The sequence below is a fragment of the Leptodactylus fuscus genome, chromosome 1 (assembly GCF_031893055.1).
Source record: "Leptodactylus fuscus isolate aLepFus1 chromosome 1, aLepFus1.hap2, whole genome shotgun sequence".
Lineage (NCBI taxonomy): Eukaryota > Metazoa > Chordata > Amphibia > Anura > Leptodactylidae > Leptodactylus > Leptodactylus fuscus.
The window spans coordinates 12,022,251-12,038,721 of record NC_134265.1 but is presented as its reverse complement, the minus strand read 5'-3'; the positions used below and the strand labels follow the sequence as shown (position 1 = coordinate 12,038,721).

At 43.4% G+C, this 16,471-nt stretch overlaps 2 protein-coding genes and 1 pseudogene across 2 annotated transcripts in view; 1 reads left to right on the top strand and 2 right to left on the bottom strand.

The window, feature by feature from the left end:
• LOC142189633 (uncharacterized) overlaps positions 1 to 16,471 on the top strand; it is a 637,493-nt pseudogene that overhangs the window by 235,488 nt on the left and 385,534 nt on the right.
• The window catches only part of LOC142190250 (uncharacterized), a 185,421-nt gene that overhangs the window by 132,095 nt on the left and 36,855 nt on the right, over positions 1 to 16,471 (bottom strand). The gene's annotated exons all lie outside the window — the stretch shown is intronic.
• Positions 5,144 to 16,471, bottom strand: part of LOC142187872 (uncharacterized) — a 46,090-nt gene continuing 34,762 nt past the window's right edge. Inside the window, exon 3 of the mRNA XM_075261683.1 lies at positions 5,144 to 6,287. Coding sequence (XP_075117784.1) covers positions 5,144 to 6,287 — 1,144 coding nt within the window. The remainder of the gene's footprint in view (positions 6,288 to 16,471) is intronic.

The window sequence follows — 16,471 nt, the reverse complement described above, 5'->3', positions numbered from 1 at the left end:
TGCTGTGAACAAGGACGTACCTGTCTGACTGTCAGGAAGGCCCTTCTGACTGTAAAGAGCTACGGTACCGGAACCTAAAGCTCTTTACCTGGGATACAGATCGGGAAAGCCGACAGTGCACTGAATTCAGCACACTGTCGGCTTTCCAGCAATATATGGAACTAAAACTTAGCTTCTATTGATAGATGATACAGTCCGTAAAAAACATTATGAGATTACTGTGTGTGGATAAAAAGGTATTGTCTACAAAAACATATCCAGATGGAAAAACGAATTCACATACGCATGGCTAACCTATGACGCGTTTCGAGTACTTCAACTCTTAGTCATAGTTATACTCTTAGTCACTAAGAGTTGAAGTACTCAAAACGTGTCAGCGGTTAGCCATGCATATGTGAATTTGTTTTTCCATCTGGGTATGTTTTTGTAGACAATACTTTTTTATCCACACACAGTATCTCCTAATGTTTTTTACGGACTGTATCATGTATCAATAAAAGCTAAGTTTTATTTTACTATTGGACTCTCCTTGGTTGCTGGATATACCTACCTTTTTGCATTGTGTCTTCATCCTCGTCTGGGAGGCTCTATCCGTGCATCAGGAAATCCTACAATATATTATTGATTTGTTGTTGGCTGTGGACTTCCTTCTTTTTACCAAGTACATAGAACTGCCTGTGCCAAAAGTCATGAAAGGTCCTCTTTAAAGCACAGTGGGTGGTGTTAAGTTCCAATTCAAATTTCGCTAGGTCTGTCTGTGTACCTCACCAGATGAAAATAAGATCATCGATGTATCAGAGGTGAAAAGTAATGTTTATTTAACAAATGTTTACCAATGCGTGTTATATATAAAACAGTTCTCAAATTCGCCAATGAACAAATTCACGAAACTTGGTGCTGATATTTTTTGAAAAAAATTCTATGTTTCATTGGTGGCCTCATCTAAAGCGGCTATAGGAACCAAGGGCATAACTACTGGGATAGCAGCTGTAGCGGCTGCCACAGGGCCTGGGACATTAGGGGCCCCAGCGACAGCCACTACTGCTGTGTGTGTTTTTTTTTTTAATAGGTTGATACTGGCTGGAGTTATTCCAGCAGGTAACGGGCCCTATTTACTTACCGCTCTTGAATCTGGGCAGGTTTCTGGCCTACTTGTGTGACGCCACTGACATCACATGACCTGGGCCTGCGTCCTTATGCGTCACGATGCAGGCCCAGGTCACGTGACGTCCCGTACTTCATTGAAAATGGCCGACATCAAATAAGTGCATCGGAGCCAGGAATAGGTAAGTAACAGTGTTTTTTATGTTTGTACCCTCCCCTGGGCCTCCGATTATTATACTTTGGGGTCTGAAACACAAGGACTATGGGGCAAGTTAGGCTCCATTCGTCAAATTTTTGAATGGTGAAAGCTGTCTGGTTGGCACTACTGCATTTCAAACCATTAACTCAGGACAAATCAGTCCTAATTCAAACAGACAACCTAATAGGAAGGCCCCTCAGTGATAACAGTAGTAACATTCTGGCCCCAGAGGACTTGATTTCCTCTATTATTTCAAATTTCGAGCAACAAGCATTAGTCTCTTCTTCAGTATTCTGATCTGTTAACCCAGAAAATTCTGTTCCATCCAGAGTTTAAAAAACTCCATGAAGAATAAAGAATAGAGATGAGCGAACACTATTCCAAACTACCGTTTCGAATAGCACGCTCCCATAGGAATGAATGGACGCGGCCATTCATTCCTATAGGTGCATGCTGTTCGAAACGGCAGTTTCGAATAGTGTTCGCTCATCTCTAATAAAAAAATTATCTAGATCAGTAACTAATACTTTATTGGCAGTGTCATTTTGGAAAATAATAATTTCTTTATTAATTAACCTTTTAAAATACAATATTTCTTCTTTGACTAAAGTTTATACAGATATACCAAAATCTACATGTGCAAAGATGTTGGTAATACTTACCCATAATTCTTAGTACAACCACCTTATTACCTCCCATATTAATAAAGTAATATATGTTTAATACTTTTATACTAGACAATAATTTACTAAATCTCATTGTTTTCTTTATTTGAGACATAATACCCCAAAGATTTCCCAATAACACCACATCATAGTGACATTTGTAGCTTCGCCTCATAATATCACAAGAAATGGTTCTTCCCATTCCCATGAGCTCTATGAATGATCTCTGCACCATCTGGAATCCCAACCTGCCATAAATACAGCCAAATATATGTCCAAGAGTAGAGGAACTGGAGACTCTTCTTGTGGACTCTCATCATACTTTTGCCTCTTCTAAGACTGAACTATAAAAATCCCTTCTTTCTCACATGTTACTGTCTATATATATTGTGTGTACTGTTGTGTGCGTGTGAATACACAATTAGTATATAAGGGAAAGATTTCCAAACCATATATAACATCTTCTATAATCACAAGGTTGGAGAATAAACATAAGATGAGTACTGCTCAGACAGTATATATAACTCGATATATATTTTCTTCTCTGATCATTAATATGATTTTTTTTCATTACAAAGATTACTTCATTTGCATATTCATAAAAAGCTTCTTCCCAGTTTGCAGTTGTCAGTGGATGTCCTTATATATGTGCACATTCGTAAGAATATACAATCATTGATAAAAGGAAACAATACTCGTTATAATCCTGGATACAATTATACACCATCAGTAAAATATTTGTGATTGTTTAGTCCAATTCCCTCTAATGAACGTGTCAAAATTAAATAAATGTTAATAAAGATGAGGAATATATTGTGATGTGTATTCTCAAAACTGCACCAAAATTACGTCATAAAGTTTTGGTTCAAAGTAAACCATCTAAGGTGGTATAAATGTAGACTGGACAGGGTATAGATATGGCAGATTTATCATCCAGTTCAGTCACTGTAATAAATCTGGTGTAGTATCAGATTGTCTATCTAAATTTACACTATTGGTAAATCTGAGCCAATGTGTGGTCTGCTCAAAGGGATTCCCAGTGAAAAGACTGTTAAAAAAACTGGCCTTGTTGGTGTAAAGTCAGTTCTGAAAAAATCTTTAAGAGGGGGGGAATTTCTCAAAGCAGTATATAGCAATTTAGATGGATATGGGGAGGATTTTAAAATAGTATAAGATAAACATATGGCTACGATTAAGGCGCCTGGTCCGGACAGATTGCCTCTCGCCTATTACAAGAAACTTGGCCCAGACCTTGGACCTCACTTCTTAAAAGGTGTTCAACCCCCTGACATCAGGTTACTGATGCCTCTCATGATTTGGGTCCTGCTCTGTTTCTCCACCATCACTAGTTCCCAGTAAGCACTTATAATGTTCTATGCTCTGGTTTTTGGTCCCTGTGGCCGGGCTTGTAATCCGCAATTCTGGAAGCGAGTGGAGGCTCCTCCTCTCTCCCTCTGGATTCTGAAGGTCAATCAGCTTATGAGCATGGAGTACATCACTTCTTTCCTGCACGACACTGTTGAAATCTTCAAAAAAAACCTGGTGCTACTGGTTGGAGTTCCAATGTACTGAAGAGTCACAAACGCTTCGTGGGACTGCACCCCTCCTTGGGACTAGACAGTGGCACAATGATTCCTATAGCTATAGATTTCTTAACTGTTTGTATCACTCTCGTGTGCCTATGTCTCGATAGACATAGAGATATACCGCTCCTACCATTAGGAGGCTTGGACTATATGAACTTCTTGGCCTCTTTCCAGACTTTATTTTTTATTTCGGCACCCTCCCCACCCCTTTTCATGTTACCTTGTTTTTTCCTTTTCTCCTCCTTCAGTTGGTTATGTATGATTGTTGTACTATAAAATTTTTTAAAATAATCCCTTAATAAAAATGATTAAAACAGTCTTACTCACTAAGATATTCATTCTACTTCCTTCCTCTCTCTCTTCTCCTTCTTTACTCTGTGCTCTTCTCTGTCCCTCTTTCCTTCTTCTCCCTGAAGCTGCTGCTCGAGGTTCTTGATCCTGTTGTTACCTGGATACTATGATGTACTTGGGATGACTTTAGTACCGTCCTGTTTCATCCTTGTTCTTTTATTTTAGTTGAAAATCAAAACTTTGAAATAAAAACAAAAAGTAGAGGCCACAAAAATACCTCTCGTCACCCCAGGCCTGCCAGGAATAAAGGACTGTCAGAAACATGCAGGTGTAATTCCAATTCAAATATTTTATTCAAATTATCAATGAGGTTAAGACAAAAGAACCCGAAGTGAGCTCTCTAAGTTTTAAGAAATGAATTGTGAGTAAAACAATTAGGAAAGAAAAATGTTTTTCTTTTTCTGTGTCTGTTCTTAGACATGCAGTTGGAGATGACTTTTGGTTAAAGAGATTCTATCATTGGTGTCAGTGGTTTTGACATAAAGCCATTCCTGGATAGTCTTTAAAAAGGCTATTCTACTACTACCTTCTTTTTTTCAATTCTCTCAGCCGTTCCTTTGTAATCCTGGTTAATTACTTTATGGAAATGAACCTACCGAGCACCCTGCACGTTCCCCAGGTCTCCGAGCACCCCTCACGTCATACCTTTATTCAACGCCCCTCCATTGCTTGTGTTCCGTCTGACCGTCCTCCTTCCTGGATGCTCTTCCTGCCAGATAGTGCTGCTGCATTTGAATTTTTGGGCATGTATGCGCAGCTCCATTCAGAGCGGTACTGCACATGATCGAGCGCCATTTTGTTGTAGCTCACTATAGAACTCAGCATACTGCTCAGTATGCTCTTCTATAGCGAGCTACAACAAAATGGCGCTCGGGCATGCGCAATACTTCTCTGAACAGAGCGGAATAGCGCATTCCTGAGAATTCAAATGCAGCAGTGCAATCTGGCTGTAAGAACATCCAGGGAGGAGGAGGGTCAGATAAAGCACAAGCAATGTAGGGGCATAAATAAAGGTATGACGTGTGGGGCGCTTGGAGGCCCTGGGGAATGCCCAGGGTGCTCGGTGGGCTCATTTACATAAAGTAATTAACCAGGATTATAACGGTAACGGCAGGGAGAATCAAAAAAAAGAAGGTAAAAGTAGAATAGCCTTTGTAAAGGCTATCCAGGAATGTCTTTATCTCAAAACCTCTGAAACCAATGATAGAATCTCTTTAAGCATACTTTTCATGTGTATATTAAAATGGTTTCTCCCCTGCGTGAGTTCTTTGATGTCTAACTAGTTCTGCTTTAAAGATAAAACACTTCTCACATTCTGGACATGAATATGGCTTCTCCCCTGTGTGAATTTTTTGATGTTCAACAAGAGTTGATTTAGAGGTAAAACATTTCCCACATTCTGAACATAAAAATGGCTTCTCCCCTGTGTGAGTTCTTTGATGTATAACAAGTACTGCTTTAGAAATAAAACACTTCTCACATTCTGGGCATAAATATGGCTTCTCGCCTGTGTGAGTTCTTTGATGTACAGCAAGAGATGATTTAGCAGTGAAACATTTCTCACATTCTGGGCATGAATATGGCTTCTCCCCTGTGTGAATTCGATGATGTTCAAAAAGAGTTGATTTTCGAGCAAAACATTTCCCACATACTGGGCATGAAAATGGTTTTTCCCTTGTATGAGTTCTTTGATGTTCAACAAGAGTTGATTTCTGAGCAAAACATTTCCCACATTCTGGACATGAAAACGGCTTCTCCCCTGTGTGAGTTCTTTGATGTTCAACAAGAGTTGATTTAGAGATAAAACTTTTCCCACATTCTGAACATGAAAATGGCTTCTCTCCTGTGTGAATTCTCTGATGTCTAACAAGATGCGATTTATAGTTAAAACAATTCCCACATTTTGGGCATGAAAATGGCTTCTCCCCTGTGTGAGTTCTTTGATGTATAACAAAATAAGATTTAGAGATAAAAAATTTCCCACATTCTGGGCATGAATACGGCTTCTCTCCCGTGTGAGTTCTCTGATGTATAACACCCCTTCTGCATCTTTTATTTTGCTTAACAGACTGTGATGAATTAGAAGAGAGATCTTTCTTCTGAAGGGCTGAGGGTAAATCTGGGGTAATGACATGTTCTTCATATGGATCATGTGTGATACCATGAACCTCTGCTTTATAATCTGTAGGTATTAGATGTCCCTCTGAGCTCCCGGCACAGTCTTGTGACAAGAAGAACACTGATATTACTATTATTAAATAACATAACCTTATAAGAATATTCCTCACTGAGCAAACAACGGTAACGCGGCCTATTTCATTAGTATTTACTGTGCTGAGACTGATGTCAGTGACAGTCTCAATGGCAGATACCACCGCTGCTCTAGGTCACTGTAGAGGTGGGCCCATCCAGTCACAGCACTAAGGAAAAGGGGTGGTGACATTTAAACTGATGAGCAGAAGGGTAACAATATTTAGAACTTGTGACTTTCAGCCTCCATATCTCACCGTCCACTACAGCTCGGAACGTGAGACTACCATCATTATATAGACAATCATCTTGGCTATCTCATACATAAATTAGACTTGTAACTATTTAGCATATGATTAATTATGCAAATTCTTGTCATGTAACTTCATTGTTACTGTTTTGTTCATAAAATTTAAATTGTAATTATTTTGTAAATCCACCTTTGGCTTTCAACACTGCCTGAATCCTTATGGACATGCTCTGGATCAGATTCAAGTATGTCTCGACTGAAATTAGATCCCAGATCTCTTCTACATGTTCCCAATATTGGTGCATACTGGTCAACTCACTTTGGTACAACTACAGTATTTTTCTTCAACTCTACACACAAGTGTTTGATTGGGTTGAAGTCTGGGGACTGTGGGGGCCAATTCAGAACCTCTGCTTTATTGTCATTGAACCATTTCTTCTAATCTCAACATATGCTTGAGGTCGTTGTCCTGCTGGAACATTACGTCATCCTTTTCATACCTATAGTACTCGATTTTACGAATTAACTCGTCTGGTAGGATACTCACATATAGTTCAGCAGTGAGACCACCATCAATCCTGGTAAAGTATACAACCCCTTTGTCTGTGAAACAACCAAATATCATCAGGCTTCTTCCACCAAACTTGACAGTACCTTTAATTTCTCAATGTTAGCCCCCTTTTCCCTTAAAACTTTCAGACAAATTTGCATCCATCAGAATGCAGTCTATTGACTTTCATCTCATCTCTACAAATCACCCGTTTCCTATTTTCTACTGTCCACTTTTTTTTTTTTGCAAACTCGAGGCGACGCTTTTTATAACTATATTGAGTTTGAGGCGTCCTCCTCTTTCGGGCAAACATGATGAAGCATATGAGCCACCTGCACTGCCACGTTTGTCGTGCCACCACTGATAGATCTTGTGGTGAGACGACTTGTTGACTGATATTTTGCCTGAACGTTCACCTCTTGACTTTGGAATGAATGGACGGACTTCATTTCGTATTCTTCCCACAGTCATGGCACTTACATGAAGCAGTTTGGCAACTTTCTTGGCCCAGAGTCCGCTATCGATGAGCTGGATGATGTGATTTCTCTTTTCATGGAAAATCTTCACGGCTGACACTTGATTTGAACCAGTGACCTTTCACTTGGGAATCAAACTAATAAGTCCCTGAGCTATTAGGGAATGTGAGAACAGGTTGTACTTTGTAGTATACAAGAGGAGCAAAACAGTAACAGAGCAGTTACATGAGAAGAATCTGCATAACTAATCATATGCTAAATAGCCAAGATGATTGTCTATAAAATGATGGGAGTCTCACGTTTTGAGCTGTAGTAGATGGTGAGATGTGGAGCCTGAGTGAGCTGAATATATCAGGTCACAGTTCTGGGTATATCCCTTGTTTATTCAGTGTTTTTGGTTTATTTTGATGATTTTAGAAATTTATATTAAAAGTTACATTTTAGGCCTTTTTGGGGCTACTTTTCTGATTAATAATGGTGCACAGCAGGTTACTATACTTTGGTACATATTGCTGCTTGGTTACACTGGTACAAGTTATCGGCTTCCTTTTTCCTTAGAGCGGTGACCGGGCCGCTGACAGCACCAGCACTGTTCTGATGGCGGCCCTGCCTGTCCCTGGTAGATCACCTTGCTCACATTACATAAAGGACATTCATCACAATCTCATTACAATTTCTGCACCTAGAGTAGTTTATCTTATCCCAACAGAACCCACATTTAGGACCGAACATCAAGGCCCTTATTTTGTACTGCTAAGTCCAGGCCTCTAACTACATTACTAGTTGTCCTGTCCTGATATAGATCGTCTTATCTGGACGTCTCTTCTAAGATTCCAAAGTGAAATAAGTCTCAGAGCCCAAACCACAGGAACACAATCCATGGCTGCTTAAATATGGCCAGTTATGTGGAATAATACTGTAGGATGCCATAAATCTTACTGTATTACACCCCATACACACAATAGAATCCAAACCACATCTGCTGGATTTCCCAGCCTGAACTCACCGCGGATCTGCTGTCCCATACAGTATGTAGTAGGGTCTGTGGAGTCACAAGGAAGCAGGGACTCCTAGCGTCATAGATCACTAAGATACGGGGAGTCCTGGTGTGTGGACAGAGTTCAGGCTGGGAAATGTGACTGATGTACAGACCAGATTTTCTAGTCCGGATTCCATAGTGTGATTGGGGTCTAAGGTGAGGGTTACACAGTGACATTTGTAGAAGCTGCTTCAGGAATTCAGAAGAATTTTTCCGCTTTACCAAATCAGCCCCCGAATCTCCATCAGATTCCTTACTGGCCAGGCCGGATTTTCCACCTCCCATTTATTTCCATAGAGCTCTGAGGTGGTATCTGCCTGAAGATCGAGCAGGAGGATTATTTTTCCGCTACCTGAAATAATCTGCTATATAATTCTGGTAAATTCTTTCCCTTCACGAGAACTGACAGCCGGGGAGGAAGAAATTTGCCTCTTTCACATCGATGTCAAGTCCATATTCCTGCTGTCCGTTCTATTCTATACTACATTTATTACCCCCTATAGCGGTATCACATTTATATTCATGTATTATTAGTATTTTACCTGAATCGGGGAACAACAAATAGTCTAAACAATGTCTGAATAGAATCAGTGACCCTTCTGTGCTTTATATAGTGGTGACTCCTCACCTGGGCGGTTCCCTATAGGAATGTCCTCCTCACACTCCTCATCACCACTCACATAGGGCTCTTCCTTTATTGTTACACATATAACATTTATGTCGTTCAGATCTTTCGCCTGATGGAAAATCAAATATTGGTAAGGTCAGCAGACAAATGGGGAAGAGAATGTTCTAAATGTGTTTTTTATCACCATAATGCCCAAAAATTATCTGACAGGAGGAGATATCTGAGCCAAAGAGCAGCAGATCTGAAGCTGGACATAGATATCAGATGACGGCTCACTAACAACTGTGAGAACCTTATACACATGTATACTCAGCATGGCTAGACGTGCTTCAGGATAATTCAGTGGAGGAAACCAGATTCTATCAGATACATCCGGGGGTTACTCGTTTCGTTCCTCATCCCAGCCAGAAGTTTCCATAGCCAGAAGATTATGAGAAGATCCAAACATGTAATGTCTATGGTCAGCTTTATCCTCCATCTCCACCTCTCATTACACAAGTATAAAACATCTAACACTGCTGGATAACCAAAGACTGACCACATAGGGAATATTTCCATCTACCTGATCATCCTGTGGAAGAAGAGGACTGGGACATCTCTCCGGTGTTGTCCTCTTACTGGATCTACCTGTAGGAAACAAAGACAGGGACTGAATTCATTCTGTACATACAAATAATGGAAGTCCATGTGTATATAGTCATGTCTATTACCTGCTGATGTGAGGGGCTGGTGGTCCTCCATCATCACCTCCTTGTACAGATCCTTGTGTCCTTCTAAATACTCCCCCTCCTCCATAGAGAAATAGACAGCGACATCCTGAAAACTTATAGGCACCTGACAACACAATGATACAGTCATCACCCCGACCCCTCCAGTTACTGTATAATGTCCCAGCAGTGTCACCTCTCCAGTCAGCAGCTCCAGCATCTTGTTGGTGAGTTCTAAGATCTTCTGTCCATTGAGCTTCTCCTGTATCAGAGGGTGAGGTGGAGACCCCGGGATTAGGCTCAGGGTTCCTCCATATCCTTCATACACAGGAGTCTGACAGCGCCCACTAGAGGTCTTCTTCACTACTGTGTAATCCTGGTTATGGGGAGACACATTAATAAATCTCACTACATACATGTCCAGAGTCCATCACCTCTCCAGTCCTATCATCTGTTATTACTATAGATAAGAATGATGTCGTGATGACATCATCAGAATCTCTCACCTCTCCAGTAAGCTGGTAGATGATCTCTAGGGTGAGATTTAATAGACTTTCCGCCATCTTGTTCCTGTCTCTTTCCATCCTTGATGAATCAATCAGGAATATTGTCTTATATAGAAGATACTGAGAGGATTCTATATTGTAGGAACCTGAATGGAGAGAAGATGAGACAATGTAATCACTACACGGAATCCCATGGAATAAATAGAAGAGTTGAGTCCCATTATTATCACCACCTCCTACTTCTGACGTCGGCAGCGTGTAGCTCAGGAAGGGAGTGACTTGTTGTGGGCTGGCTTGGTGGGTATATAAGGTGTGTGATAGGCTGAACAGAATCTCATATTAACACAGGTCTACGACTGAAAATCTGTTTGATTATTTTCATGTAAATTTCCATGTATTTTGGTGCTGAAAACAAATAAAATGTTGAAAAATCTTAGATGTCAGGATTTTCCATGAAATGCAAAATTTTCTTGAAATCATACAGGGCTGCAAAAAAATTTTTTTTTTCAACAGCTGTTTTGGTTATTCCACATAATCTCTATGTTTTTTGGGGTGTTGAATCCAAAAATGACCTCCATTTTGTTATAGGACATCACGTTTCCTGACAATTTAGGTAAATGTGTTAAATTAGGCAATACATTAAAATAAGAGGAAATACACTTATAAAATTAATGTTTAATTACAATTTTTTCATGAAAATCCTTTTTTTGAACTGAAATGAACCACTATCACACTAAACGCGATTCTTCTTCCCTCTGAGGCTCCTCTTGGTGCATTTATGCTTGTGAGTAGCGTCTGGAACGTCTCTCGGAAGCATTTTGTATTCGCACACTCTGGACGTTTTTTTCTTTGAGAGTTAAGGTTTTATGTGCCTTTTATATCTTAAAGGGACCCTATCATTAAAACACATTTTTTTCTGCCTACCAAGTAGGAATAGCCTTAAGAAAGGCTATTCTTCTCCTACCTTTAGATGTCTTCTCTGCGCTGCCATTCCGTAGAAATCCCAGTTTTTGTCGGTATGCAAATTAGTTCTCTCGCAGCACTGGGGGCATTCCCAATGCTGCGAGAGAACTCTCCAGCGACGCATCCATCTTCTTCCGGAACGTCCTCTTCACGCGTCTTCTTCCAGCGCAGGCGGTCAAACTTGTAGACCTCGGGCAGAGCCTACTGCGCAAGTCTGCGGCCACAAGAAAAATGGCTGCTTACACTATTCCTACGTGGTAGGCAGAAAAAAATTGTGTTTTACTGATAGGATCCCTTTAAATGCACTTATATGAATGAATTGTCATTTGGACTTTAAATTTGGTTAAAAACCCATAATATAAAAAAAATACCAAAAATGAAAAATAAATATATATATTTTTTAAACGCTGTCATAGTGGTACCAGGCTTCCACCATCTCCAGCTGGCCATGGGTCCCGTATCTCACCGGGCCAGGTCACGGTCAAACTCCCTGCGACCACAATCGTTACACCCCAGGCAGTGGGTCTTTTAGGTACTGCTGGCATCTAAAGGGGGACAAGGAGTCTCTGGGGTACTGCTGGCATCTACAGGGGAGGGTGTCTTTGGGATACTGTTGGCATCTAAGGGGGACAGTGGGTTTTTGGGGTGCTGCTGGCATCTAAAGGGGGGCAGGGGTCCTTGGGATACTGCTGGCACCTGGCAGAGGGCAGGGGTCTTGGGGTGCTGCTGGCATCTGAAGGAAGGTAGGTGTTCGAGGTTCTGCTGGTATAAAGGAGGAGGTCCTTTGGGTGCTGTTGGCATCTAAGGGATCATTCACATAGCAGAAAGGTTTTCTGCCGTGTGGCTTTTTGGCGCGGCTGGCCTCGACAGGATGTCGATGCCATGCATCGACATTCTGTCACGGCATCCCACTCCTGATTATGCCCGAATGAATGGGCCTAAACAGGAGCATGTCTCGAGCCGCGGATTCCGCAGCTGACTTAGACGCGGAATCCACTGCAAGATAGGGCAAGTTTCTTCTTTTTTACACTTCTAGCTAGCAGGAAAAAAAGCGAGCAGCTCCCATTGAAGTCAATGGGAGCCTTTTTTGCAGGCGGATTCCACGTCAAAATCTGCCTGCAAAAAATCTCAGTATGAAAATACTCTAAGGGGGATGCTGCTGGCATGGATAAGGGGAAGGTGTCCCTGGTGTGCTTCTGCCAACTAAAAGGGGTGGAGACACAGGTCCCAGTGGTTCTATTGGCATCTAATTGTGCAGGCATGCATCCTTGGTGTGCTTTGGGTATCTACGGGGGGAGGGGGTCCTTGGGGTGCTGCTGGCATCTAAAGGGGGGGCAAATGTCCCTCGGGTGCTGCTTGCATGCAATGGAGGGCAGGGTCACTAAGGGAGGCTACTGCATGCATCTGTGTGTGACTTTGTGTGTTGGGTTCCTGAGGTACTGCTTGGGTATGAGAGGGGGTTCTTAAGGTGGTCCCAGTGTGCTTGTTTGGGGGTCCCTGGTATGCTACCTGTGTGTGTAAGGGGGGTGCTGGTGGTGGCCCCTTGGGTACTTCCACCAGTGGGCATTTCGAGAGGCCCTGATGTAGTGTTTGGGTCACTTGGGTACTGCGTTCATGTAAGTGGGGAGATTCCTGCGGTGCTGCCTCCATGTGTGCTGCCTTTGTGTTGAAGGGGTCAGCCCCTGGAGTGTTGCCACTTATGTGTTAGGGTGCTCCCGCTGTATACTGAGGGAAATGGGGGCCTCCAGTCCCTGGGGGGCTGCCATCTGTATTCTGAGAGGGGCTTGGGGGCTGCCATCTGTATGCTAGGGGTATCCAGGACCTAAGGGCTGCCTCCTGTGTGCTGTTGTGATCTGGACCCTGGGGGGCTGCTGCCCGTGTGCTGAGGTGACCCAGACACTGGGGGGCTGCCACGTGTGTGTTGGGGGGGGGGGGGAAGGGGGGAGGATACAATCCATGGGTGGCTGCTGCCTATATGCTAGGGAGGGAGGTGGTCCAGTCCTTGGGGGGCTGCCACCTGTATGCTTGGGGCCTCCATCTGTGTGGTAGGACTTCCGGTACCTGGGGGACTGCCATCTGTGTGCTGTTGTGATCTGGACCCAGTCAGTAATTCCATCAAGAGTGCTCCTACACTGAGGAAATGGCGCTGAATTTGTTGTGGAATCCGCGTCAGATTCAGCGCTAAAAAAAAAACAACCTCCCACTGACTTCAATGGGTTCCTTTTTCTGGGAGGCTTTTTTTTTTTTCAGCGCTGAATATGACGCGGATTCCACAACAAATTCAGCGCCATTTTTCTCCATGTGAATGCACCCTTAGTGATTGAATTGATGATTACCCAAGAAGGGGTTCATCACAAGCTTGACATGACTGTGGTTAAGGCTAAGGCCCCATGTAACATCCTGCAGCAAAAAAGCACTGTTGGAAAAACAGCAACACATCGGGGTTCTTTCTGTAGCACTTTGCACAAGTTTCCACTGCAGACTTTCTGCTTTCATTATACTAATAGGGAAGCTGCTGGTGTGTCCTGGGGTATAATTGGTATGCACCGATTTCCAACACGATGACAGTTTTGGAAATTGCAGTGTATCTGCTGCATGTATTTTACTGCAAAATGGAGATGGGATTCGTGGTTTTATTTTCTGTCACGTTTCTTTCACGGTTTTAAGAGATGTGGGGCGCCTGCCTCAAGAAGTTATCCATTTTCTCAGGATAGGCCATGAATATTAGACCTGCAGGGGAACCGCAATACGTGATACCCCTGAATATCTCCGGTACAGAGACTGTAATGGGGCAGCATTGTGGTACCTACACTCACCACTACAGTTTGTACAGTACCGGAGATCTGCTGGGTACCCCTGCACATCTAATACTGATGGCCTATCCTGAGGTACTATTCTTTCAGTAGGAGGAGGCCTCACATTCTGGTGCTCAATTAAATAAAAAAGGAGGTCACTAGATTAAATTTGTGGCTAGATTCATATCGGCCGCAGAAATCGGCAGAGAGAAAAGTCCTGCACAGAGAACTTTTCTCTCTGCCCCTTTCAGTATGGAAACGTCTGACCCCATTATAGTCATTGAGGTCCGCTGATGTCCATGAGTAACCGCTGTTTTAGCAATCTGGCTCTTCATCATTCGGCTCTGCGTGCCGCTGCAAATTTGGCTCCACCCACTTTTATGTTGACTCCGCCCATTCTCATTCATTTATCATGTGCTCCCACACAGTATAATCCTCCTACAGTCACCCGTAAATTATATGCCTCCCCTCCATCTCTCCCCCAGTTTCATATACACCCTTCCTCTGCCCCCAGTTTCATCACATTCTCCCCCTTCATCTTCCCACAGTTTCATGTCCCCCATCTCTGCCCCAGTGTCATGCTGTTCCACCCCCCATCTGCCCCAGTGTCATGCCGTTCCCCCACTCCCCTTCATTTGCCCCCCCAGTTTCATTGGGCCCCCTCCATCTCTGTCCCCAGTTTCATGCCGTTCTCTCCCCACTCCCTTCATCTTCCCCAGTGTCATGCCATTCCCCCCCTCCCTTTCATTTGCCCCCCAGTTTCATGGGCCCCTTCATTATCTTCCACCTTAATATTTAATACAAAACAAACACTTACACTCACCTTCCATCGGTCCCCCAACGCTCCTCTCTCCGCTCTCTCACTCCATCCACATAGGCGATTAAAGCAGGAGCTGTGAGCTCAGCTCCTGCTTTAAAGCTGCGGCCCGGGTTGCGTGTGTAGGCGCGATGTGATGACGTCATCGCACCGACACACGCAAGCCGGGCCGTAGCTGTAAAGCAGGAGCTGAGCTCACAGCTCCTGCTTTAATCACCTATGTATTCAGGAAATCGGGACAGGCAAGTGCTGAGGCGGGCAAGTGCCGGGGGGCCCCCAGAGGCTCTGTGGCCCTGGCCCGACTATGCCGTGCGCTGACGCCGGCTCTGTATATATAATTATAATGTCCATCTTGGCCGGTTATGGCTCCTCCCTACTGAGGGGAATAGATTGGGGGTGTCTTGGGCAGCTCCTGTAATATCTCCATTCTAGTCACTTCAGTACTGAACAGTCTACATTGGAGTTGGTTCTAGCAGGCTCTCCCTCTCCAGCAACTCAAATCTAGACGCAAACATGCCAATAGGCTCAAATTAGGAAAGGAGATGCAGATACGAAACAGGAAGAAAGAAACAAATTGAAGTACTAGGATTTAACATACCTGTATCGGGCAGGCTAAAGCCAAGAGGGACCTGGTCCTTTAGCCCACAGGGATCTAGACTCAGCCAAGCACTCACCTTCTCGGGTACAGCAGCCATAAAATAATAAGACCTGTGATGATGTCATAGGCGTGGGAGGAGTCATAGAATCACATGATCAGGTCCTGCTGTTATTGCTTCATCTGTGCAGAAGATACTAAATCCTAAAGCGAGCTAAAGGACCTGTGATGATGTCACCTGTGTGGGAGGAGTCACAGAATCACATGACCAGATATTAGAGGTCTCTGCAAAGCCGTCTGTTTGTGACGTGTATGTAGCAGAGCTGTTTGTGTGTGACGTGTATGTAGCAGATCTGTATATGTGTGACGTGTATGTAGTAGAGCTGTCTGTGTGTGACGTATATGTAGTGGAGCCGTCTGTGAGTGATATGTATGTAGTAGAGCTGTCTGTGTGTGACGTGTATGTAGTAGAGCCGTCTGTGTGTGACGTGTATGTAGCGGAGCCGTCTGTGTGTGACGTGTATGTAGCGGAGCCGTCTGTGTGTGACGTGTATGTAGTAATGTGTGCATAGCTACCAACCGCCCGAATCTAGTGGGAAAGTCCCGCTTTTATACTCCGGTCCTGCGCAGCTCCCTTCTTGTCCTGCTATGTCCCTTTAGTGTTTTACTTAAGAAAACTTTCCCCCGATCACCCTCCGCTCTTACAACAGTGATAAGAGTGGGGTGATGGGGGAAAGCTTGTACTACTGTAATCCGAAGGACCTGTGTGATGTCAGATGTCACGTGATTAGGGAGGCATGTCTTAGTATGCCGACAGTGCAAGAAGATGTGAAGAGAGATGTGTGTGTGTTTTAAGGTACTGAGAGGGGAGGGGGATTGTGAGATACAGGAAGAGTGTGTGTCTGTGTGTGTCTTAGTAAGCTAGGGGCAGAGATGGAAGGGGAACGTTATACTGGGGGCAGAGATGGAAGGGGAACGTTATACTGGGGG